Source organism: Felis catus, chromosome B4 (assembly GCF_018350175.1).
Source record: "Felis catus isolate Fca126 chromosome B4, F.catus_Fca126_mat1.0, whole genome shotgun sequence".
Taxonomy (NCBI): Eukaryota; Metazoa; Chordata; class Mammalia; order Carnivora; family Felidae; genus Felis; species Felis catus.
In genome coordinates, this window is record NC_058374.1 from 34,899,855 (window position 1) to 34,927,274 (window position 27,420).

The window sequence follows — 27,420 nt, forward strand, 5'->3', positions numbered from 1 at the left end:
ACCTGGCAGGAACCGGAAGCTGGAGTTATAAAGCAAAGGAAGCCAAAACCTGCGCCGGGTTTTCTTTTCCCCTTCCTTTTACCTCCCTGTTCTAATCGCGTTCCAGCCAGTGTGCCTCCGGCCTAGCACCACTTTCGCTATGGCTCTCAGCGATGCTGACGTGCAAAAGCAGGTGAGGGCCTGCGGTTGGGTCTGGCGTAGTCGCAGCGTCAGTCCCGGGGTGACGGGCTGGAACCCGGCTCAGGGAGGACGCGGGCCTCGGGCAGCCCAGATGCCGAAGGAGGGGTCCCTTACCTCAAGTCCCCAGGGCTTAGTGGTCTGTCTGCGGGAGGGAGGTTTGACTCACAGCCTTATGTCTTCAGCTGGGGTTTCGCGTGCCGCCTCCTTGATGTGCTGCTGGCTTTTTGCCTCCCACCTCGGCATTCCCTATTTTCCCAGGGTACTCGCTGTGGTTGTTAGAGCAGAGAATTGAAAACAAGGGTTGAAATGCAAATTGAATGCAAGGATTAAAAACCTCTTTTTCGTTTGATTTTTAACCCTGGGAGAAGGGTTCACAGTAGGATAAAGTGCTGATGGGAGACCGCTGCTTCCAATGTTGTTTTGAGGTCATTCATTTTATGAACTGTTTATCTTCATCTTGGAAGAATCCCCTCTATCATAATGAATTGTAATGGTTGCTCTCTCAGTAAGTGTGTACGTTAATATTTTGTAAATATTTATTAATCATAATGTAGAATTCCTCTCTTAACATTTATGAACTCTAGCGCCAGTGTTTGGCATAAAGTAAGTAAGTCCAGGTCAGTGGAAAAAAATGATGGAAGTCGTGAACCTACATTATTTTTGCAAGTGTATAAACAGTCCTGGGAAACTTTAGGGGTTTTTTGTTTTTGTGTTTTTAAGGTGTCATACCTTCGAGTTTGTAGGCATTGAGAAAGTTATAATTTGAAAGTCTCCCAGGATAATATATTGGCATTGATAGGCCTGTAAGTAACAGGAAAAAGTGGTTTCCATTTGCCCTGCATAGATACTTTGCAACCAGGGTCCTTGAATTTAGTAGTCATATTGCCAAAAGGTTTTTCAGAGAAAGAAGCTTAAGCCTGCAATTTAATCTTTAGGTAATTTAGAGAACTAAGTCCATTTCTTTTTGAAGTGCTGGGAAAATTCTCTGACTAAAGCTCACTCACTGCCTTATGAATCTTAAGTGACCAATAAAATATTTTTTCCTTTTCCTAGGAAATGACTCTGCATTTTAATCTAGTATGCACTAAGAATGGAGTGTTTCTTCATCAGTGGTCTTATGCTAATCTTAAAGGGGAAATCGTGTAACAAAAATAGTGTCTATGGAGAAGATTAAGAAATCTTAACAATATTCTTACAAAACAATGGGGTTTTTAACATATAAACTGCTATTTCTGATTTTTACTATAGGAGAAACTTGGTGCAGTGGAAAAGTACTGTGCCTTCCATACCTTCTAGTAGTCACAATTACAGTGCTGATTCTCTTCTTCCACTTGTTCCTTCATCTTTTTCCTACCCTACTTATTGAAGAATAAGGCTTCCCCAGGAAAAATATATTATAAAGATAAAGTGGTATATTTCCTTAGACTGAAACTATTTGTTTTTTCTGTAAAATTGAAAGATGAAGAAATCTGTTCTCTGCCTCTCCACACTCTAAGCTCCATAAGGGCAGTGTATTTTGTTCCCTGTATTTGCAGCAGTGAATAGGCCAGGCACCAAGCATGTAGTAAGTGTTTATAAATAGAGGATTCCCTGATGTCTTCCCTATTGTATTAAAATATTTATGTAGGGGTGCCTGGGTGGCTTAGGTGGTTGGGCATCCGACTTTGGCTCAGGTCATGATCTCACGGTTTGTGAGTTCGAGCCTTTCATGGGACTCTGTGCTGACAACTGGGAGCCTGGAGCCTGCTTCAAATTCTGTGTCTCCTTCTGTCTCTGCCCCTCCCCTGCTCTTACTCTGTCTCTTTATATCTCAAAAATAAACAAATCTAAAAAAAAAATTTATATATATTTGTTTTTATGTGGGGAGTATGGTTATTTCATTAAATTTTCGAAGGAATCTGACTTCAAAAAACTTAAAACCTAGTAGGGTTAGCAGGAAGAAGAAAAGTATTTTCTAAAGGCCAGATTTTTCTGCCTTAGGTGCGGAGTTAAATGTCCTGAAGGGTTTCACTATTTCTCTTGTTGGAACTCCTGAAGACAGAATATGATCATGTTGGCTGTAAACAGGTTCTCTGACCTGGGTTAAAATGAGTGTGTTTTGCTCTAGGCTGTGCTGATCTAGTCAAATCTGGTAGCAGAGGGTCCACCATGAGTGATAAAGGCCGATAATGCAGGTTTGAATCAGAGTTCACCTCTACAGGCCCATGCCTTGTGGCATTTATAAACACCTGTTTTGATTACTGTATTTAAACTAACTACTTTAAAATTCCAAACTGAGTTCAGTAAGGCTTCAAACTGAACGTGTGGAGATAAGATTCCTTACCGTGAACACACACACAAATCTGTGGGGGTTAATGCTTTTAGCAAGGTCACAGTTTTTCTATACAATGTACCTCTGGATTAGGTACTACAAATATTTCAAGGCCTGAGACTTCATAAGTATTGTATTACCTATGAAATAGGCTCTGATTATCATACTTATTTTGGTTCCTCAAGCATAGGGTAGCTGCTAAGAATTTTGATAAAAAGGAAATCTTACCTTTTAAAACCATACTGTGTGTTTTCTTTAAGACTTTGATGGCATGAGCTTGTATTATTAATGCACTTTATATTAAATTATTATTTTTTTATTAAAAATTTTTTTTAACGTTTATTTATTTTTGAGACAGAGAGAGACAGAGCATGAACGGGGGAGGGTCAGAGAGAGAGAGGGAGACACAGAATATGAAACAGGCTCCAGGCTCTGAGCTGTCAGCACAGAGCCCGATGCGGGGCTTGAACTCACAAACCGCGAGATCATGACGTGAGCCGAAGTCAGATGCTTAACTGACTGAGCCACCCAGGCGCCCCTATTAATACACTTTTTAAAAAATATATAAAACAAACTTACTCAGCCATTTTTAAGTGTATAGTTCAGTAGTGTTAAGTTTGTTCACCTTATTATGAAACAAATCTTGACTCACTTTTGTACATCTGTGTGTACCTTAATTTTATGATATCTTTGTGGTATATGGAGAAGCTGGGAATTGTTTCCAGATTGTTAAACTCTCAAATGTACTGGGGGGGGGGGGTGGCGCATAGGTGGCTCAGTTGGTTAAGCATCCAACTAAGCATGATCTGATGATTCAAGCCCTGCATCAGGCTCTGCGCTGACAGCTCAGGCTGCTTCGAGTTCTGTCTCTCTGTCTCTCTCTGTCTCTGTCTCTGTCTCTCTCTCTCTCTCTGCCCCTCCCCCACTCACACTGTCTCTCCCTCTCAAAGATAAATAAACATTTAAAAAAATATAGGGCGCCTGGGTGGCTCAGTCGGTTAAGTATCCGACTTCAGCTCAGGTCATGATCTCATGGTTCGTGAGTTCGAGCCCCGCGTTGGGCTCTGTGCTGACAGCTCAGAGCCTGGAGCCTGCTGCAGATTCTGTGTCTCCCTCTCTCTCTGCTCCTCCCCCGTTTATGCTCTGTCTCTCTCCTTCAAAAATAAATAAAAACGTTAAAAAAATTTTTTTAAGTAAAAAAATATATTTATATAAAAATAAAAAGTACTTGGGATATCTCAACAGGCTTAAAATACCCAGCAGGTTCTCATTCATTCACAAATGTTTATTGATTACCCACTGTAGTGGCAGTTGTTCCCTTCTGGAGTTATGATGATATAAAAGACAAGATCTCAGTACTCATGGAGCTTACCTTAGATGGGAGAATTAATAAACACAATGAATTAACCTAGAGCTTATTGATGTTTTTAAAATCAGCTTTTTTTTTATTCATCATTTCTTTCATATAGAGCCCCTATGAAATGAAACTACTAGTGAGTTTGGTGAGCTGTGTTACTTGTATATTCACTTGGGTGTATTTTACATCTTCACCGTAGACAATACTTCATTTATGAGTCTAAATTGGATCAGTCACCCCAAGCCCCATTCAGAAGACTTCAGTGGACTTTATTCTCTGTAGCCAGAGCTCTAAACCCCTTTAACAAGGACCTCACCTTATAGTTTAGTTGTGGATAGGGACAAGTAAGCAAGGAATTATGAATATGTATTTAGGTAGAGGAAGTGTGGAGTGCCCTAGATGCATGTAGGTGAGAAATTCAGAAAAGATTTTCCAAAGGCAGTTAAGCAAGCTGAATCCCAAGAAGTTAGCTAGATGAAGCAGGAGGAAGAGTATTCCAAGTGGAAGGAACAACATATTTGAAATCTCGGAAATGAGGGAGAGAGTAGTGAACTCAAGGAACAGAAAAACTGAAATAAGTTTAGTAGGATAGGAACCAAGAGTCTGAAGAGTGGCGAGTGGTGAAAGTTATTTTTCATATAATGCTGGCAAGGTAAGCATTGACCAGATCATGTACCTTCTAAAATCTTTGAGCTTGATCATAAAGCAAGTTGGGGTGTGGGGGAACGTGATATGTGATGAGACCAACATTTTTTAAAGGATCTTTCTGGTTGCAGTGTAGAGTTGATGAAAGAGGAAACAGGGCTGGAGGCCAGTAGACAGATTTGGAAGCTGTGGCCATAATTCAGCTGAGAGATGGTGATAGCAAAGACTAGGATAGTGGCTAAGAAGATAGAGAGATGTGGACAAATAAAAGAACCATTGGAAGAGAGAATTGATTGGACTTGGTGGTTGATTGGATGTGAGGACTGAGGTACAAGGAAGAGTCAAAGTTGAATGTTGTACTAATCCTCCAGATAGAGATCAAAGTTGGGGGCCTGGAGTGGTTAACAGTTCATTAGTGAGTGTTTTGGATTTAGGTTGCTGTGAGTAGGATATCTAAAAAAGAGCAGTCTAGGAGGCAGAGGCACTGAAGGAGAACAAGGAAGTCAAAAGGAAGAGATTGTTTAAGAAGGGAGGATTGGTCAACATAACAAGAGATGCTGAAATGTCAATTAAGGTAAGGCCAAGATTTAAGGACTAGGAGATTATTGTCATTTTATGAGAGTAATTTCAGTGGACTGAAGGGGTAGAAGTGAATTAAAGTATGTTGAGAGTAGAAGGTAAGAAAGTTGAAAAAGTATGGGGCACCTGGCTGGCTCAGTCAGTAGAGCATGTGACTCTTGATCTCAGTGTTATAAGTTCAAGTTCCATGTTGGGTACAGAGATTACTTAAAAATAAAAAATAAAAAAATCTTAAAAATAAAATCTTTTTTAAAAAGTTGAAAAAGTAAATCTAAATAGGTCTTTGATCCATTTTATTAGAAATGGAAAAGAGAAAAAGAGGGTCCTGGCCAAAAGGGGTATGAAGTAGAGGAGGGTATATATTTAGTCCATCCTCCCCCATAAACTCTAAGTGCTTTGAGAACAGGATAATGTTCTGTGATATTGAATATTGCATCTGGTCCATTTGCTAGAGCAAATTCCAGATTATAAGATATCTGAGACCAGAAATTATCTCATTTATCCTTGTATACAATGCCTGGCACATAATATGCATTCAATAATGATTGATTGTTGAATGAATCAGAAAAGATAGGTACATTTTCTTTTCTTGTTATACTCAAAAATAAAATAATCTTTTCATTTTTTTCTTACAGATTAAGCATATGATGGCTTTTATTGAACAGGAAGCCAATGAGAAAGCAGAAGAAATAGATGCAAAGGTGAGATTTCCTTTTCTAGGTTTAAGAAATTATCAAAATTTCGTATTGTTTTTGCTTTGGTAAGGAGTAATTTTACTAGTTGTTTAACAACACATCACATAGGACTGCTAAGAATATCTTTTCTCTTTTTTAAATATTTTTTTAATGTTTATTTTTGAGAGAGAGAGAAAACATGAGCGGGGAAGAGGCAGAGAGAGAGGGGGACAGAGGATCCGAAGCAGGCTCTGTGTTGACAGCAGAGCCCGATGCCATGATTCGAGACTCAGTGTGAGGCTTGAACTCAGGAACCATGAGATCATGATTTGAGCCAAAGTTGGACACTTAACCAACTGAGCCACCCAGGCACTCCAAATAGCTCTTATCTTTAATATTAAAAAATAAACTTTCCTTTCTAAACATCCTGATTGTCAATAAGTGTCCTGAAATTTTATGGTAGGGAGTAGAAAAGTAATGGGTTAATTTTCTCATGGAATCTGGAATCTAGACATTTAGCATCTATGGGTAATTATGATAGCTGGTTAAGGAGGGTGTAGTATTGGGCGCCTGGGTGGCTCAGTTGACTGAGGGTCTGACTTCGGCTCAGGTCATGATCTCACAGTTCATGGGTTTGAGCCCCATGTTGGGCTCTGTGCTGACAGCTGAGAGCCTGGAGCCTGCTTCAGATTCTGTGTCTCCCTCTCTCTGCCCCTCCCCTGCTCACACTCTGTCTCTCTCTTTCTCTCAAAAATAAATAAACATTAAAAAAAATTTTTTTTAAAGAGGTGTAGTATTTTTATGTTGTTATTTTGCTTTTTCATTAATTTGTGCTTGTTTTTTTCTTTTTAAGTTTTTTTTTATTTTTTTTAACGTTTATTTATTTATTTATTTTTTTAATTTTTTTTTTTTCAACGTTTATTTATTTTTGGGACAGAGAGAGACAGAGCATGAACGGGGGAGGGGCAGAGAGAGAGGGAGACACAGAATCGGAAACAGGCTCCAGGCTCTGAGCCATCAGCCCAGAGCCTGACGCGGGGCTCGAACTCACAGACCGCGAGATCGTGACCTGGCTGAAGTCGGATGCTTAACCAACTGCGCCACCCAGGCGCCCCTCTTTTTAAGTTTTTTAAAAGTTTATTTATTTAGAGAGAGCACGTGGGAGGGGTGGAGAAATAGGGAGGAAGAGAGAATCCTAAACAGGGTCCACACTGTCTACACAGAGCCCAATGCGGGTCTCAAACTCAATGAACTGTGAGATAATAACCTGAGCCGAAACCAAGAGTTGGCCACTTAACTGACTGAGGCACCCCTAATTTATAATTTTAAAACGACTGTTAGATTCATCTTATTTTTCTGATCAATGGAGGCAAGAATGCTGTTATAATTCTTTTATTTTTATAAGGGAGGACTAAAACTGAGATTACTTGACCAGATTCTTTAGGCAGTAACCCAGATCTTCTAAACTCCAAATTCTGTGTTCTTTTCATTAGCCCTCTAGTAAGCAAATGGATTAAATTTAGAATACATAATGATTTTTTTTTTATGTTTATTATTTTTGAGAGAGAGTGAGTGTGAGTTGGAGAGGTTCAGAGAGAGGCTGGGGTACAGAGGATGTTAAGTGGGCTCCACACAGATGGCAGAGAGCCTGATGCGGGGCTCAAACCCATGAACCACAAAATCATGAACTGAGCGGAAGTCGGATGCTCAACCAAGGCGCCCCAATGATTTTTTTCACATACAGAACCTTCTATCAATATATCCTTTATGACTTTGTGGGTAGGTACTATTATCCTTTTTCTTTTTCTTTTTTTTTTAATTTTTAGTTTAAGTAGGCTCTACACCCAACGTGGGGCTTGAACTTAGGACCCTTAGATCAAGAGTGGCATGCTCTACCAACTGATCCAGCCAGGCACCACTGGGTATGATTATTTTTGATCAGGTTTTTAGTTTTCTGGTTCATCATTTATGATGAAAATCAATGGTTATCTCTTTTAAGTAAATTAGAAATAATTCTTGAAGACAAGTCATAATAAACTTCCTATGTTTGATATGGAAAATGATAATTATAAGCAAGTACCTCTGGTTACCAGCTGCTTAAAATAAAACTCCAGATCTGCTGTAATGAATTAATAATAATTAATTCCTTGGTAGGCAGAGGAAGAGTTCAACATTGAGAAAGGTCGTCTTGTGCAAACCCAAAGACTGAAGATTATGGAATACTATGAGAAGAAAGAAAAGCAGATTGAGCAGCAGAAGAAAATGTAAGTAGATCCTGGTCACAATATTAGCTAAGGAAGCTTTGAAAAGTCAGTGGGACAAAAGACAGAGCATGTGCTTTGGAGTCAGGGAGGTATGGATTCAAGTCTTAACTGGACCAACTTACACTTTTCTCACCTTGGGCAAGTTGCTTAATTATTTTCCTTCCTTTGTGAAAATGGAAGCTTCACAGGATTATTGAAAAAACAGTGGGAATAACTGATATAAAAGTGCTTCTTTATCTTTGAAAATAAGTTTATAGAAGCCACTCGAGTATATGCAAAGAGGAGTATTTGTGCGTATGTAGGAAGCTGTATATTTTTTCTACAGTTTCTATATTTTTATGCTGTACTGCTACTATTTTTCCATATCTTTTGCAGTCAGATGTCTAATTTGATGAATCAAGCAAGGCTCAAAGTCCTCAGAGCGAGAGATGACCTTATTACAGTGAGTAATTAGCCCCTATTATAAAATTGTAAAGTGTTTATTCACCTATTATAGAGAATGCACTAGTTAGCATTAGCTAATTAAGGAGGTGAATGGTTTTTAGAAAACATTTGGTCAGCAAATCATTATACTAGGTGTTGTAGTAAATACAAAGTGAATAAGATATTGCCATGTCTTCAAAGACCCTCTGATCTCACAGAGCGTATAGACTTTTTTGGTTATACAGCACATTATGGGTGGACCATACAGTATGTGAGGGTGATAGAGACGAATAAAATTAGTAAAATTATGGTCAAGAGTGCAAGGCTAAAAGACTTCACCTATTTTCAGTAGAAGCTATTGAAGTTTTTATTTTATTTTATGAGAATTATCATAAATAGGGTTCATGGTATGAGTATGTAGGCTAAATTTAAGAGGGAAGAGGTTAGGAGCACCTGGGTGGCTCAGTCAATTAAGCATTTGACTTCAGGTGAGGTCATGATCTCACAGTCCGTGAGTTTGAGCCCTGTGTTGGGCTCTGTGCTGACAGCTCAGAGCCTGGAGCCTGCTTCCGATTCTGTGTCTCCCTCTCTCTTTGCCCCTCCCCCACTCACACTCTGTCTCAAAAATGAATAAATATTAAAAAAAAAAATAAGAGGGAAGAGGTTAGACACAAGATAACCATTTGGGAAGTATTGTCATCTGAGGAAGAAGGCAGAAACCTACTGAAACATACATTTAGTTGAGAAAGTTTAAAGGTATTTGAATTAGGGACTCTTGACTGGCTCAGTCATGAGAGCATGTGAGTCTTGATATCAGGGTTGTGAGTTTGAGCCTCACATTGTGTGTAGTGTTTACTGAAAAAAAATATTCATATAAATTATATTTCAGGAACCAACAAGGATGCCTGCTGTTTCCACTGTTCTTCATTGTGGTGGAGGCCTTAGATTCCTTTAAGGTGGAGAAATAGGAATTATACACAAATTAAGAAGGAATAATTTTTTTTGCAGATATGATTGCCTATACAAAAAATATAACATCTGAAAAACTGTAAGAACTAGTGATTAGTTCAAAGTGGTGACTGGCTATAAAGAGAGTATAAAAAATGAATAGTTTTTCTATATACCAACAATAACCAATTAGCAAGTAAAATAAAAAGTAGATTCCTTTGTAGTGGTTACAAAAACTACGGATAAATGGTTACAAAAACTATGGGTAAATGCTAGTGAATAAGCCAGCATTCATATGAAAAAGCTATAAAACTAAAAATATAAAATTTGAATAAATGGCAAACATACCTTTCTTTGGTTTGTTTGTTTGAGAGAGTGTGTCTGTTCATGCAAGCAGGGGAGCAGAAGGAGAGGGAGAATCCCAAGCAGGCTCCAGGCCCATCATGGAGCCTGATGTGGGGGCTCAATCTCATGATCCTGAGATCATGACCTGTGCTGAAATCAAGAGTTGGATGCCTAAGTGACTGAGCCACCCAGGTGCCCTAAAAACATACCACTTTCTTAGAAGATTAAAGAAACACAAACGAATATAAGTGTGTCAGTGTTGACACATTTTGCAGGAAGACTTTCCAGACATTGACTACTAACTCTTCTTCTTCCAAATTCAGTGCTAAATACTGAATTTCAGATGTGGTTAACTAGGAGAATGGTGATTGTGTTAATGAAATGGGAAGTTAGGAGGGCAAGCTCTTTTTTTTTTTTTTTTTTTTAAGTTTATTTTTGAGAGAGAGCGAATGTGCACACACAAGTGGGGGAGGGGCAGAGAGGGAGAAAGAGACACAATCTGAAGCAGGCTCCAGGTTCTAGCTGTCAGTGCAGAAGCCAACCTGGGGCTCCAACTCACAAACTGTGAGATCCTGACCTGAGCTGAAGTTGGATGCTTAACCAACTGGGCCACCCAGGTGCTCCTGGAGGGCAAGGTCTTTTAAGAATAGCTAGCTTAAAACAAACAAACAAACAAAAAACAAAAACAAAACAAAAAAATAGCTAGCTTACTTTTGGACATACTTTAAGGGGCCAAGAAATCTCCAGTTGGATGTGTCTGTCAGGATGTTAAGTGAGGGGCTGAAGTTCAGGACAACAGAGATTGCTAATTAACATAACCTTTATAGCACTTCAAATGTGAATGCTTTTAAATTCTAGGAATATGGGAAAATAGGGAATGTGTTGCTAAATTATCTTGTTACATGGGAATGAATAGTTCATACTCTATAAAATATAAAAGGAGGACTAGACAGCTTTTTGTGGAAATGTTGACTGCAAAATGTTAACACCTGAGGGTAGTTGTTACCTAGTGTCTTCACTAAAATGTTGAGTTTCAGTAACCAGTGGTTGATTTTTTTCCACAGGATTCAGATTTCTTTAGCAACCAGAATTGATTGACCTAGTTTATACGCTTCTCTTAAAATAATAGTATGTGCTTAGGGAAGGTAGTTTGTTGTAAAAGAATTTGGGCTTACAAGTCTTTCAGCTTTGCCATATTAGTTTGAGTAAATTATTATTTCTGACCCTCAATTTCCTCTTTGGTATGTATTAATTATGGTGCTTGGTTCAGAGGGCTGGGTTTTTCTCTTTTTTATTTTAATTTTTTTTTTAAGGTTTGTTTATTTTTGAGAGAGAGTGAGAGAGAGAGAGACAGAGCATGAGTGGCCAAGGGACAGAGAGAGAGGGAGACACAGAATCCGAAGCAGGCTCCAGGCTTGAGCTGTCAGCACAGAGCTTGACATGGGGCTCGAACTCCCAAACTGTGAGATCATGACCTAAACCAAAGTCAGACACTTAACTGACTGAGCCACCCAGGTGCTTCTGGGTTTTTCTCTTTTTAAAAATAATTTTTAAACTGTTTAAAATTTATTTTGGGGTACCTGACTCAGTTGGTAGAGCATGCAACTCTTGATCTTGGGGTCGTGAGTTCAAGCCCCAAGTTAGGTGTGGAGCCTACTTTTAAAAAATAAAGGGGCATGTGGGTGGCCCAGTTGGTTCAGTGTCCAACTTTTGATAACGGTTCAGGTCGTGATCTCATGGTTTGTGAGATCGAGCCCCATGTCAGGTTGTGCACTGACAGCATGGAGCCTGCTTGGGATTCTCTTTCTCCCTCTCTCTTTGCCCCTCCCCACTTATTCTATCTCTCTTAAAGTAAATAAACTTCAAAATTAAATAAAATATTTAAAACATCAAATTTATTTTTACGTAGTGTTACATGCACATTAAAAATTTAAAGAATCGGATACTAGGGTAGCTTGGTTGAGCATCTGACTTTTGGTTTTGGCTTGGGTAATGATCCCAGGGTTGTGGGATCGAGTCCTGAGTTGGGCTCTGTACTAAGTGTGGAGACTGGTTGAGATTCTCTCTCTCTCTCTCTCTCTCTCTCTCTCTCTCTCTCTCTCTCTCTCTCTGCCCTCCTGTGTCTTACATACGTGCACTCTCTCTCTAAAATAAAAATAAAAATTTAAAATTTAAGGAATCAAATCTATAAGGCTTATACCAACAAATATCAGTCTCTTGGCCCAGTTGAAACACAGGGTTCTTAGGCTCTCATAAGGATCGAATGCAAGAATGCATTTAAATACTCTAGCTTAACACTTGGCATATAGTATTTGTTTAAGAAGTGTTACTTCACTTTCCCCACCCCATCTACTCCTGTGGTGACCCTTCTCTTAATTGGTCTGGATAGTTGAAATATTCTCCCAGCTGTTTGGTGCCAGTGCTCAGAAAGGCCTGAACTATTTAAGTTGCTACATCTTTGATATATGCCTGGAGTCAAAAATGACAACTGTGTCAGCTACTGTGTAGATGCTGTTATTTGTATAGTCAAGAGTTTAGAGACCTGTAACTTAAAATATCTCAGTAGCAGGCCTCAATATGAGTGCCAAGGGTTATAGCATGTATTGTTTTTTTAATTAAAAAAAAATAGTACTTTTATTTTTATTTATTTAGTTTTTATTTTTAAGTGATTTTTAAAAATTCACTTATTTTTGAGAGGGTGCAAGTGAGCAAGGGGCAGAGAGGGAGGGTGAGAGAGAATTCCACTCAGACTCCGCACTATTCGAAGTGGGCCTGGAGCTCATCTGATGCAGAGCTTGAACTCCCTGAGATCATGACCTGAGCCAAAGTCGGCTGCTTAACCGCCTAAGCCATCCAGGCACCCCATTAATATCTAAAATTTAGATTAATCATTTATTATCAAATATTTGAATTCTTACCAGGTGCAAGCACAATTCTAATTACTAGAGATATAATAAAATTTAGCTCCTGCTTTTATGGAATTTAATATCCTAGTATGCTGTGTATGAGTTGTGGTTGTAAGTTGATTGATTTTTTTTTTTTTTTTTTTTTTTTTTGAGAGAGAGCTGGAGGGGCAGAGAGAAAGAATCCTGAGCAGGCTCTGCACTGTCACTGCAGAGCCCAACATGGGGCTCGAACTCACAAACCTTGAGATCATGACCTGAGCAAAAATCAAGAGTCTGATGCTTAAACAACTGAACCACCCAGGCACCCCCAAAATTTTATTTTTATTTTTATTTTTATTTTTTTTAATTTTTTTTAACGTTTATTTATTTTTGAGACAGAGACAGAGTGCAAGTCGGGGAGGGTCAGAGAGAGAGGGAGACACAGAATCTGAAACAGGCTCCAGGCTCTGAGCTGTCAGCACAGAGCCCGATGCGGGGCTCGAACCCATGGACCGCGAGATCATGACCTGAGCCGAAGTCGGACGCTCAACCTACTGAGCCACCCAGGCGCCCCCAAAATTTTATTTTTAAGTAATTTCTACACCCATTGTGAGATTCGAACCCATAGCCCTGAGATCAAGAGGTGCACACTGCACTGACTAAGCCAGCCAGGCGTCCTGAGAGGTTGGAACTTCTATATGGACAGCACACTGATTCCAGGTGGAGCTGAAGGAATGGATGAGATCACCAAGGTTGTGGATGTCAAATTATAGGGCCAAGTAAACAAACTGAGAAGCATCTTTTTTTTTTTTTTTTTTAATTAAGTAAGCTCTGCACTCAATGTGGGGCTTAAACTCATGACCCCAAGATCAAGAGTTGCATACTCTACCAACTGAGCTAGCCAGGTACCCCCAAGAAGCATCATATTTAATAGGCAGGAAGATAAGGGATTGCTAAGGAAACATGAAGAAAAAAGCAGTCGTGTTGGAGAAGAATAAGAAGCTAAGGGAACAGAAAACTTGAACAAAATGAGAATCTAAAATAGCAGCTAATGCTTCTAAGAATCAGAGTAGGTAGAGCACAGATTTGGCATTCAAGGTGTCATTTCTGACTTTTGCCAGAGCACTTTCATTGGATTAATGAAGGCAGAAAGAAAGCCAGACTGTAATGGCCTGAAAAGTGTGTGGTGTAAGTAAGTGTGTGGTGAGGAACTGGAGGCATGTGCATGGCCTCCTAAGGAGCGGGGCTGTGGGAGCTGCTGGTGCATTGATCTCAGATACAAAGTTACAAGTATTCTATAGCATGCAACTTGAGTTCAGTGTACAGCGGAGCTTTTATTTTTTTAATTTATAGTGAGAATTTTGTGAAAATAAACATTTCTATAATTTTAGTTCTAAAGACATGTGTTTCCTTAGCCCTTTGCCAAGTCTAACTTCTTACCATCAAGTAATTTACAGTTTAGCAAACACAGTAAGAGGCTTAGAGGGCTGAGGAAACAGAGCAGACAGGGTTACATATTCATCGAAGCATACATACCTGCTTTAAATGGATTTTGCTGTTTGAAAACATTTTATTTCTAGTAGTTATTTTCTCTGATGTTTATCCTTTTTCCTTGCCTGCCCTGATGTTTAAGAGCACAAGCTTTGGAATTCCTGTGAGATTTGAATTTCTGTTTCCCGGTATCAGCTATTCGGTGGGCAAATTTTTTAAGCACTTTGAACCTTCTGTTTCCTATAAAACAGTCAGGTTTAAGAGGGCAGTTAGGGGGCGCCTGGGTGGCGCAGTCGGTTAAGCGTCCGACTTCAGCCAGGTCACGATCTTGCGGTCTGTGAGCCCAGAGCCCCGCGTCAGGCTCTGGGCTGACGGCTCAGAGCCTGGAGCCTGGCTCTGGGCTGATGGCTCAGAGCCTGGAGCCTGTTTCCGATTCTGTGTCTCCTTCTCTCTCTGCCCCTCCCCCGTTCATGCTCTGTCTCTCTCTGTCCCAAAAATAAATAAACGTTGGAAAAAAAAAAAATTAAAAAAAAAAAAAAGAGGGCAGTTAGGTTAGAGGCAGTCAGGTTCAAGTGGGCAGATATGTCCTTCCAAAATACTGATAATAAAATGTAAACTGACATGTGAACTGCAGTAATTTACACATCTCTCCTTGGAAAAGCTGCTTGGGGAGCCAGATGATAATCAGAAGGTTGGAATTTATTTATTTTTTAAATGTTTATTTATTTTGAGAGAGAGAGAATCCCAAGCAGGCTTTGTACTGTCAGCACAGAGCCTGATGTGGGGCTCCATCTCACAAACTGTGAGTCAATATCAAGAGTTGGACACTTAACCAACTGAGCCACCCAGGTGCTCCAGAAAGTTTGAATTTAGTATCAAAGAGTGTCACTAAGATATTAGTGGTTTGTACCATTGTTGATCATAATTTGCCTCTTTCACCTATGATGACATATCTTTTAAGTTATAGGAATACTCAAGGGACAGTATAATTTATGTCAGTCAGGTTTCAGCCTTCGTAGCTAGAGTTTGGGTTTATTCTGGCTTCCCTACCTCCTTGATTGGAGTTTTAGATGGTGTTAAAAGTCCTCACTTAACCTATTTCCAGATTTTTCATAGTGGGCTACTTTTACAGATGGCTAGTATTGCTCTTTACAAGTCGTCTTTATTTAATTTTATTCTCTTACAGCAAACCTATCTCCATACTCCACTCCTCTTTGCTTGACCATAGTTGATTGGTCAATTCCAGCCCAGAGAAAATGCTTGAGGGATTCCACGATGAGGAGGGGCTACAGTTTCTTTCAGCCAAACATCTTACAGAGTGTATGCTTTAAATCCTTGTGCTCATAAGCTTCCTAGATTGTGTGAAGCCTTAAATGACTTCTTAACCAGACTGTTCGGATTGAAGTGATAATACTTCTCGGGGTTAGGTTGTTCTGATGGACACTTAAAATTAGAGGTTGAGGGGCGCCTGGGTGGCTCAGTCGGTTAAGCATCAGACTTCAGCTCAGGTCATGATCTCACAGTCTGTGAGTTCGAGCCCCACATCAGGCTCTGTGCTGACAGCTTAGAGCCTGGAGCCTGCTTCAGATGCTGTGTCTCCCTCTCTCTCTGCCCCTCCCCTGCTCATGTTCTGTCTCTGTCTCAAAAATAAATAAAAACATTAAAAATAAATTAAAAAATTAGAGGTTGATTTTTGAGTACCTCTTAATAGTTTCACTATGTTCACGTAGAAATTTTAATTCTAAAAAAAAAAAAGGAAGAAATTTTAATTGTTTTGTCAGGGTATCATTTTCCACCCAGTTTCTTTAACCCCCCCCACCAACCCCTGACAAATTGATCCACCTTTTTCTTTCTTTCTTTCTTTCTTTTTTTTTTTTTTTCTTTTTAAATCTATGCTCTTCCTCCTTTGAACTTAAAGAATGTTTTTTATATTACTGCTGTCATCATGTCTTTCAGTGTCTGGACTAACTCAAAATTATAACCCTGTCTTCAGACTCCAGGTCTTTGTGAGGAGATGGATTACTGTTTAAATATTTCTTGCTCTGAGGGTTTAGTCTGCTTTGTGTAGAATATATTTGAGATTGACTGTTGCTGTGGGGGAGATTTTGAGGGTTTACTTTCTCTTGAGCCCTCAGGGACTAGAAAAGTCATTTTTGTTGGTTATTTTATTTGGCTTTGTTTTTTGTTTTTGTTTTTATTTGATTTTTGGTTTCAGGAGAATTTAGTGATTCATCACGTATAACATCCAGTGCTCATCACAAGTGCCCTCCTTAATACCCATCACCCACTTAACCCATCCTCCTGCCCACTTCCCTCCATCAGCCCTCAGTTTGTTCACTAAACTAAGAGTCTCTTATGGAGGGACTAGAAAAATCTTAAAAGCTAATCACACTCAGTGTATTAAAAGGGTAATAGTCTTACAGTTTCTTTAGTAGATTCCTTTATTAGTGGTTATCCATAGAAATACCTCTGTCAGATAAATGCTTTAAAGCAAAAGCTAGCTGATGTTCTGTAACAAATGGAAATAAAGCCAACCTGATACAACCACTGAGATAATACCACCATGGGGAAAATGTGAAAAAGAAAGTGACTATCGTCTAATAATTACATACTTAGAAGAAGGAAAAGGATTGTCCTTTTTGACATTTTGTTGTTAACTTTTTTTTTTTTTCCAACGTTTATTTATTTTTTTGGGACAGAGAGAGACAGAGCATGAACGGGGGAGGGGCAGAGAGAGAGGGAGACACAGAATCGGAAACAGGCTCCAGGCTCTGAGCCATCAGCCCAGAGCCCGACGCGGGGCTCGAACTCACGGACCGCGAGATCGTGACCTGGCTGAAGTCGGACGCTTAACCGACTGCGCCACCCAGGCGCCCCAACTTTTTTTTTTTAAGATTTTATTTTTAATCTGTATACCCAATGTGGGGTTCAAACTCACAACCTTAGATCAAGAGTTGCATGTTCCACTGATTGAGTCAGCTGGGTACCCTTGTTGTTAATTTAAGTGTATTTGGTTTTCATCATTAAAACAAAATAGGGGGGCACCTGGGTGGCTCAGTCAGTTAAGCGTCTGACTCTTGACTTCAGCCCGGGTCATGAGCTCATGGTTTGTGAGTTCAAGCCCCACACTGGGCTCTGCACTGATAGTGCAAAACCTGCTTGGGATTCTCTCTCTCCCCCTTTCTCTGCTCCTCCCATGTACTCTCTCCCTCTCAAAATGAATTTTAAAAAATAAACTTAAAAAACAACAACAACAAAACAGCCAAAATGGGAGCTTACTGAATGGGAGAAGATATTTGCAAGTAATACATTCAATAAAGGGTAAATATAAAAATATATAAACAACTTCTACACCTAAACACCACACCACCTCCCTGAAATAATCTGGTTAAAAAGTGGGTGGAGGACCTAAATAGACATTTTTAAAATGGTGTTCGATATCAGTAATCATCAGGGAAATGTAAATCAAAACCACAGTATCAGCTCATACCTTTCAGAATGGCTACTGTCAAAAAGATAAGAAATAAGTGGTGGCAAGGGTGTGGAGAAAAGGGAACCTTCATGCACTGTTGGAAGGAGTGTAAACTGGTGCAGCCATTCTAGAAAACAGTATGGAGGTTCCTCAAAAAATTAAAAATAGAAATACCATATGATCCAGGGATGCCTGGCTGGCTCAGTTGGTAGAGCATGTGACTTCTGATCTCAGTGTCATGAGTTCAAGCCCCATATCGGGTGTAGAGATGACCTTAAAAAATAATAAAAATATCTCTTTAAAAGGAGAAATACCATATGATCCAGTACTTCTCCTACAGGGTATTTACCCAAAGAAAATGGAAACACTAATCAAAAAGATATATGCAGCCCTACTATAGCATTATTTACAATAGCCAAGACAAATGTCCCAAATGTCCATTGATAGATGAATAAAGAACGGGGTGTATATACACAATGGAATATTAACCATAAAGAGAAATCTTAACTATTTGTGACAACGTAGATGGATAAAAGACTATTGTGCCAAGTGAAATGAGTCTGAGAAAGACAGGCACCATATGATTCTGCTTATATGTGGAATTTGAAAAACAAACAAGTGAACAAACAGATACAGAGAACAAGCTGGTGGTTGCTAGAAGGGAAGGTGTTGGGTGAGGTGAAGGGGATTAAGAGGTACAGATATAAGTCAAGTCATGGAGATGAAAAGTACAGCGTAGGAAATATAGTCAATAATGTAATGTCATATGGTAACAGATGGTGACTAAAGGTGGTGAACACTGAGTAGTGGGTAGAATTGTCCAGTTACTAGGTAGCACACCTGAAAGGAATATAACATTGTATGTCAACTGTACTTCGGTAACAAAAAAAAGTACTTGGTTTTGCTTAGGTAAATTTAGCAAAACATGCCTGTTAACTTGTTTCAGGCTTCAAACTATACTATTTTGCTGTTACTTGGGCCCATCTCTCAATAGGGCCTTGTTGGGAAAGGACTCCTACTTTGGGTCATAAGCAGGGAAACAGTAAAAGAACTTTCTATCCTTTTCTGATTTATTAATGAACTAGAATCTTGCAAACTCCTCTGGGAATTTTAACTACTTTTTCAGTTTTGTGCAGAATGTAATAAAAGAGTGATTTTTTTTCTTTTAGGGAAAAAAACTTAATTAGTATATTAAAACTGCATTTTAAAGTTTAAAACAATTATAATACTCCTATCTTCCATTTAACAAGTGGTATAATCTAGTTAAAATATAATTATGCTGGGGTTCCTGGGTGGTTCAGGTGGTTGAGCATCTGATTCTTGGTTTTAGCTCAGGTCATGATCTCATATTTCAGGGGGTAGAGCCCCGCCTCCGGCTCTGTGCTGACAGAAGACTGCTTGGGATTCTTTCTCTCCCTCTCTCTACTCCTCCCCCATGTGTGCGAGCACGTTCTCTCTCTCTCTCTCTCTCTCTCTCTCTCTCTCTCTCTCTCTCTCTCTCTCAAATAAACTTAAAAAATATATATATGGTAATTAATTAAAAGTGGGGGTGCCTGGGTGGCTCAGTCAATTAACTGTCTGACTTCGGCTCAGGTCATGATCTCATGGTTTATGAGTTCAAGCCCTGTATTGGGCACCAGGCTAACAGTGTAGAGCCTGCTTGGGATTCTTTCTCTCTGCCCTTCCCCACTTGCGTTCTCTCTCTCTTTCTCTCTCTCTCAAAATTAATAATTTTTAAAAATATAAGTCGGGCACCTGGGTGGTTCAGTCGGTTAAGCATCCAACTTTGGCTCAGGTCATGATCTCGCAATTCACGAGTTCAAGCCCTGTGTTGGGCTCTGTGCTGACAGCTCAGAGCCTGGAGCCTGCTTCAGATTCTGTATCTTCCTCTCTCTCTGCTCCTTTCCTGCTCACACTCTGTCTCTCTCAAAAATAAACATTAACAGGGTGCCTGGGTGGCTCAGTCGGTTAAGCGTCCGACTTCGGCTCAGGTCACGATCTCGCGGTATGCGAGTTCAAGCCTCACGTCGGGCTCTGTGCTGACCGCTCAGAGCCTGGAGCCTGTTTCAGATTCTGTGTCTCCCTCTCTCTTTGACCCTCCCCCGTTCATGCTCTGTCTCTCTCTGTCTCAAAAATAAAATAAATGTTAAAAATAAATAAATAAATAAACATTAAAATATGTGTATGTGTATATATATATATATGTGTGTATATATATACACATACACATATGAATGTATGTGTATATACACATGTATATATGTGTATATATACATGCATATACACATATGTATGTGTGTGTATATATGTATGTATGTGTATATACACATATACACATACATATATACACATACATACACACATACATATATACATATGTATATATGTGTATATATACACACATACACATACACAGTTATAGGTGAAAAGTATGAATCATTGACCAGTGAATGGCATTTGGTCATGTTTGGTTTGGGGACAGAGTATATATTGTAACATAGACTGAAATACAAGAATAGGTAAACTATATTCATGTTAAAAGTTTCTAAAGGAGACAAACTGCAGTCATCACTTGATGTTTGGAATCCTTGCATTTTGGATCAACCCATTTATTTTCATAATTTGGGGAGGAAAGCGCTCTAATAACAACATAAGAGCATTTGGGCAGCTTTATAACAAGCATTTCTTTGCAAATAACTCACTGTACGTGTGGTTAGTCTTTGTTTTCAGATAAACAGAAAGTCAACTTGGATATACTACCACTGTATTTTTGTTTTCCCTTAGTTCTGGATGTTCTAGAGACATTGCAATCAGTATAAGGTTTTTTGTACAGATGTTGAATTCAGTGAAGATAACCTTAAGGTGTATAATAATATGTGAATTAGAATTTTTTTCAACTATTTTATTTGCTTTTGAAAAAGAGAAATTTTAAGTAGTTCGCATTATAAACTCTAATGACATGGATTCTCAGAACACCTTCATGAAATTTTTGGGGGTGTCCAGCCACAGATTAGAAATCTTCTACAGCGAGGCACCTGAATGGCTTGAGCGTTCGACTTTGGTTCAGGTCATGATCTCATGGCTCGTGAGTTCGAGCCCCACGTCAGGCTCTGTGCTGACAGCTCAGAACCTGGAGCCTGCTTCAGATTCTGTGTCTCCTTGCTATGCCCCTCCTCTGCTCACGCTCTGTCTCTCTCAAAAATAAACATTAAAAAAACAAAAAAATCTACAGAAACCAATTTTGTACTGTATATTGACCAAAATGAAAAAAAATCTTCCACAGTAGTGTATGCTCGTATTGTTTAGTTTTTCATTTGTTAGTATGTTAGAAACAGTCTTCATATGAAAGCATGTATGTGTTTGAACTTTGATTAGTTGTCTAATGTCAAAATTGACAGAAAATTGCTTGCAAAGTTAGTCTGTACAGGTGAAGGGCCACCATTCTTCTTCATCTTAAAAAAAATTTTTTTTAAACATTTATTCATTTTTGAGAGACAGAGCACCAGCAGGGAAGGAACAGAAAGAGAGGGAGACACAGGATCTGAAGCAGGCTCCAGGCTCTGAGCTGTCAGCACAGAGCCCGACGCGGGAGGCTCGAGCCCATGAACCGTGAGCTCATGAGCCGAGCCAGTCTTCTGAGAAGACACCTAACCAACTGAGCCACCCAGGCTCATACCATGATACGATTGAAGTGGTGCTATTGAAGTCTTTGAATTTATTTTACTTTCTATTAAAAGCTTTTTTTTAATTGGCACTAAAGTGAATACTTCTGATTTTTTTTTTTTAATAAATCTTGGTGTATTTGCACTTAGTGAATGTCAAACGATGAAAGAAACGTTTGCTTGAAATTAGATGTGTGATTTGAATGTCAGACTGAATGCCCTCACCTAGGTGCCCATTGTGGAGCAAGAGCTCACTGCAGGTGTCCTGCATGGCAGTGGTTCTCAGAGGGGTGGGGATGAAGGGTGACTCTCAGAACAAAGGGCTTTTCAACATAGAGGGCCACTTCCTCCCCTCCACCCTCTCTCCCCAAACTCTGGTCTCTAGGTGAGCATGTGTCTCTCCTTCCTCCTTAAAACACCAAAAAACATAACTTTCCAAGGATTATACTAACTAGAATAGACTGTGTCGGAGAATTTAAGAGGCATTATCTCTGCCTTTTAAAAGACGAGACTCCGTTTTTTGCCAGTAAGCCAATAAATGCTTGTTACTTAATGATTTCCAATGTGTTCTCTTTGTTATGTTTCCTAATAATCCCTTTTAATTTTTATTTTAGTTACTTTTATTATAGAAGTCAATGTTTATTATAGAAAATACAGGGGCACCTGGGTGGCTCAGTTAGTTAAGCATCCGACTCTTGGTTTCAGCTCAGGTCATGATCTCATGGTTTGTGAATTCAAGCCCCTCAATGGGCTCTGTATTGACAGTGTGGAGCCTGCTTAGGATTCTCTCTCTGTCCCTCTCTCTCTGCCCCTCCTCTGCTCTATCTCTCTGTCTCTCAAAAATAAATAAATAAAAACTTAGAAAATACAAACTAGCATAAAGAACACTGAAATCATTGGTGGGTGAGGGGATGGGTTAAGTAGGTGATAGGAATTAAGGAGGGCACTGCTGATGAGCACCAGGTGTTATACGGACATGTTGAATCACTATATTGTACACCTGAAACTTATACTGTATGTTAACTAACTGGAATTTAAATAAACACTTAAAAAAGAAAATTGAAATCATTGATAACCTAGCCTCCCAGAGGTAAACATTGTTGACGCTTTGCTATCTATCCAGATATTATTTGTGTTTTTCCTAATAAAAAATATAATCCTATTGCACAATTGTCCTAATAGCTTGCTTTTAAAATCTTTACCATGTAGCTCTTTCTATGTTAGTTTTGTAGATTTCTGAATTGATTGATAATCTGGGCTATTCTGCTTGAGTGTGAACTCCCCAGGAGTTATGGATGATTCTTCATGCTTCCTTGTATTGACGTATAGGACTTGGTATGACATCTGGTTTATCATCTGTCTTGGAATGTGTTTTGAATGAAAACAGTAATATAATGTGAAGCAATTGGGTGTGAGCCAGGAACCATCCTCACGGTGGGTTCTGAGCTGATGACCCAGAAACTTATTCTTCTCTGCTCTTTGTAGGACCTACTAAATGAAGCAAAACAAAGACTCAGCAAAGTGGTAAAAGATACAACCAGGTACCAGGTGCTGCTGGATGGTCTGGTGCTCCAGGTAACTTTATAGGTTATCAATAAGATGTGTTAAGAGACCAGGTCTGTTTTGTCATCTCAGCTTTCTTCCTTTCGCTCTTTTCCTTGTCTAATAGACAAATGCATGGGAGGACAGTAAAGTCTGGTGGTTAAGACTTCCAGACTTTACCACTCTTTTATATAGTCTTACTAGTCCTTTAGAACACAAGGGTCAAATATGCTTGCAACCTCCGGCCTTAAACTTCCTTAATTTGATTGCACCACTAAAATACTTGCTTTAAATTATGAGGTTCAGACCAGAGACAGTATGCATCTTAAATGTTTGCTGCTTGTTTGTGAATTCTTATTTTACTTACGTTAATTACAATAACATTTGGCCTCTGCCTAGTTGATGTAAGAGAAGATTCCCATATAAATTTTGTTTCTACCACTGGAGTGTTGGGTGTATTTATCTCGTTTGTGATATCAAAAGCTTTTTATCATGTTCTCATACTGTGTGTTCTGTCTTTTTCCAAATTACATGAAAGAATTATAAAAATATTTTGTTTGGTATTGGGTTTTATGAATTGCATTTCCTACTAATTGAATCTGATTGTGTTTTAAAGGGTTTGTACCAATTGTTGGAGCCGCGAATGATTGTTCGTTGCAGGAAACAGGATTTCCCTCTGGTAAAGGTAAAGAGCTTAAAGAAGACATCTATTTTTTTTTTTTAATACATTGAAATGTTAGAGATTATATTGCATGCTTTAAATAGATGATAGCTCAACCATGGAAATTAGGGGTATCTTAACACATTATGGACATTAAGTGTACCTAAGCCTCTTGATTTCTTTTCATAAAGAGGTCAAATTGCCCCATCTGAGTTAGTACCCTCTTCCCTTTCTGGGAACATTGTAGTACCATAATGTTCTGAAAGTTCAGCAATAAAAACAGTCCATACTGGATTGGAACAAAGATGGGCAGACAGTACCATCTAAAAGAGGCACACTACTCCCAGACTAGCAAAGTTTGGCTGTAACCCAGTGTATTCCTATACTTGAAGTAATAATGTGGGTACCAGAAAAAAAGGTTGGTCAGCAGTGAAAATATAGCTGCAGGCCCAGAGGCAAATACTAAGTTGTTCCTCCATGTCCTGTCCAATGGAGAATATGCCCCAGTGTGAGGGGTGACTGCTGGCACCATGGCAGGTACATACAGGCTGTAGCATTAGAAGGATGCTCTAGACCAAAGGACCTTGAATCAGAATGAGCTCTCCTAGCTCTGATTCTGTGTCATTGTGTTGCTCTTCAGATTAAAATTCTTTCATGTGGAGTGATGGCTCAGTCAGAAGAGCATGTGACTCTTGATCTTGGGATTATGAGTTCGAACCCCATGTTGGGTGTAGAGGTTACTTAAATAAAACTTTAAAAAAATAAAACATTTCCATGCAGTTTGCTTTCAGGAAAGGATTGAGTGCTTGATCCCTTAGCAATTATATTTATTTTGTTTGTTTTTTTGTTTTGTTTTGTTTTTGAGAGAGAGGGAGAGAGAGAAGTGGGGCTCACCCAAAACAGGGCTTGAGTTCACCAGATGTGGGGCTTCAAATCACAAACCACAAGATCATGACCTGAGCCAGAGTCCAAAGCTTAACCGACTGAGCCACCCAGCCTCCCCTAGCTAACATTTCCTTAGCAATTATATTTCTTATTGTAAATGAGTACACTTAATAGTACATAATATATTTGCATTCTTACTATAATTTGTTTCTCAAGCAACTTGTCTTCTAGGAAAGAAAAAGTGCCAGCTGGAGAACACAGGTGTTCATTCCTCTCACTCTCCACTATAAATTAATTAAGTGTGATTCTAGGGGCACCTGGGTGGCTCAGTCAGTAAGCGTCTGACTCTTGATTTTGGCTCAGGTCAAGATCCCAGGCTTGTGGGATTGAGCTCTGAGTCAGGTCCACGCTCAGCGTGTGGTTAATATAGTCTCTCTCTCTCTCTCTCTCTCTCTCTCTCTCTCTCTCTCTCTCTCTCTCTCTCTCTCTCTCTGCGTGCTTCCCTACCCCCCTGCTCGCACACTCACATGCTCTTTCTCTAAAATAAAAAAAATAAATTGTGATTCTAGTTTATAAATCATCCCAGTAACCTGAACTCATGTTTGTGCTGACAGCCTCATGTATGAACTTGTAAAACAGAAAGCTAGACATACTGGAGAGTTTGCCAGGGTGATAAGCATTCTATGGAGGCAGGTCTGAGCTTCCAACTAAAGTTCCTTTTAGAAAATGTTATTTACATGTCTACTCCCACAGAATGTTATTTAGATAGGACTTTCCACTAATTACATTTTATCACCCTAATTGCAGTATAGCATTTTTTTCCTCCTGATGTGCTCATTTGTTTTTAAAATTATAAAATGTACTTGGTATAAAATTAGCATTCTAGCTGTACAGTGGCCTTAAGTACGTGTACACTGTTGTGCAGTCATCACCCCATCACCCCATCCCTCTCCGGAACATTTTCATTTTCCCAAACTGAAATTCTGTCCCCATTAAGCACTGACTCCCCATTCCCCTATCTGCAATCCCTGGTAGCCACCATTCTACTTTCTGTCTCTTTGAATTTGACTACACTGTGTACCTCTTACTGGTAGAATCATACAGTATTTGTCCTTTTGTGAGGTTTTCGAGGTTCGTCATGTGGTAGCATGTGTCAGAATTACCTCCCCCCCCCACCTCCCTTTTTTTTAATGTTTATTTGCTTTGAGAGAGGAGGGGAGGGAGAGCATGAGCAGGAGAGTGGCAGAGAGAAGGGGAGACAAAGAATCCCATGCAGGCTCCACGCTGTCAGCGCAGAACCCAACTCAGGGCTGGAACTCAGGAACTATGAGATCATGATCTGAGCTGAAATCAAGAGTTGGACATTCAACCAACTGAGCCACCAGGGCACCCAAATTTCCTTCCTTTTTAAGGCTGAATTACATGCATATATCTTTTGTTTATCCATGCATCTGTTAAACACTTGGGTTGTTTCTACCTACCTTTTGGCAATTGAATAATGCTGCTGTGAACGTGGTTGTATTAATACCTGTTCAAGTGTCTCCTTTCACTTTTGGGTATATACTCAGAGATAGAATTGCTGGATCATATGGTAATTCAGAGTTTAATTTTTTTTTGAGGAACTGCCGTACCATTTTCCACAGCAGCTGCATCATTTATGTTCTCACCAGCAGTGCATCTGTTCTTTTACTGGATAAATAGGAATACCCTTTCTTGTATAGTTGGCTGATTTTTTTTGATACCTGTTGCTGAGTCTCTACTAAAACCTCTTGTTTTCTGTTTTTCAGGCTGCAGTGCAAAAAGCGATTCCTATGTACAAAATTGCCACCAAAAAAGATGTTGATGTCCAAATTGATCAGGAGGCCTATCTGCCTGAGGAAATGTAAGGAGTATTCTGCTTTTAACATCTAAGCTTCTTTCACTATGAGAATGGCTTCTGTGCTGAGTCTTTTTTAAAGTTTTCTCCAAGGCACTCTTTACTACAAGAATGGAGGTGTGGTGGTGTTCCACTTGTAATTATTGCTGTTTTTTTTTTTTCCTGTCACTACTGTGTTGTTCCCTCTTGTTAAACAGCTGGACATACTCTAAACATCCTGCTTCCTATGGGCACTTAGTTTATTCTGCAAAGAGGTAGCACTAATTCTTTACCCAGAACTCAAAGCTGGGTCCACATCTCTGTATCAGATGCTAAGGAAGAGAATTGTTACCTCTAAGTTTCTTGGAAATAAGGAAAGTAATCCCATATAATAGTGACTACTGTATAGACTAATAGAACTTTCTAATAGTTAGGTTCCTTAGATATAGAATTGTAAATACCAGTGGTACTTCTGCTGTGAGGAAATGACAGGACATTTCTTCAGCATCCCTAATAAGCTTGGTGCAATTGGGATAGGCAACAGGAACTCCTGACAAGGTCAGCCAAGGTCATTTCCTTGATTGCGTCTGTGTGTCTGATGCTGCGTAGGCACACATTGACTAACATTGCAGAAAGTCCTTGAGACATGTGAACCTAGTCGAAAGAGCACCAGATGTAGGTTTGAGTCCCGAGTCAGCCTTTTGTTAGCTATGGGACCTGGATACTGATTGCCATCATTTATAAGATAGGGCCAATGCTTTTAGCTTTTTTGTTTCATGAACTGAGGAAAGAGATGAGATAGTACATGTGAAAATGCTTTATATACCGAGGTGTATAAGCTGGTGACAAAAGCTTCAGTATTGTCAGATTTAGGCTTGATTCTCCACTCTGCCACATACTAGCCAGGTACTCTTGGACTAGTTACTTAATTTCACGGAGACTTATTTCCTCACCTCTAAATTGGAATGAATTCTTGCCTCACAGAATTCTTGGAAGCTTAAATGAGATAATGTCCATACAGCACTTAATGCAATGCCTGGTACATGCAATATACATAGTTATTCAACTGGCAGATGATCATTGTTATGGAGATTAAGCAGACAGGACATAAGACACTTGGTTCAGAGTCTGGTAAATAATGGGTTTCAGTCCTGAAACCTTTGGGGGCCAGATGTTTTGAATATGCGTTTAGAAAAGCAATAAAGTGCATATGCTACACATTACATAATATCTCCAACAGG

The 27,420-nt window shown here is 39.4% G+C and overlaps 1 protein-coding gene and 1 non-coding gene across 2 annotated transcripts in view; both read left to right on the top strand.

Moving 5' to 3' along the window:
- The first annotated feature begins 12 nt into the window (after positions 1 to 12).
- ATP6V1E1 (ATPase H+ transporting V1 subunit E1) overlaps positions 13 to 27,420 on the top strand; it is a 31,740-nt gene continuing 4,332 nt past the window's right edge. Inside the window, exons 1-7 of the mRNA XM_003988246.6 lie at positions 13 to 172; positions 5,708 to 5,773; positions 7,901 to 8,010; positions 8,386 to 8,452; positions 22,722 to 22,811; positions 23,395 to 23,463; positions 26,112 to 26,206. Coding sequence (XP_003988295.1) covers positions 140 to 172; positions 5,708 to 5,773; positions 7,901 to 8,010; positions 8,386 to 8,452; positions 22,722 to 22,811; positions 23,395 to 23,463; positions 26,112 to 26,206 — 530 coding nt within the window. The 5' untranslated portion in view covers positions 13 to 139. The remainder of the gene's footprint in view (positions 173 to 5,707; positions 5,774 to 7,900; positions 8,011 to 8,385; positions 8,453 to 22,721; positions 22,812 to 23,394; positions 23,464 to 26,111; positions 26,207 to 27,420) is intronic.
- Positions 17,765 to 17,837, top strand: TRNAR-UCU. Its single transcript has one exon. It is a non-coding gene; the product is annotated as a tRNA-Arg (tRNA).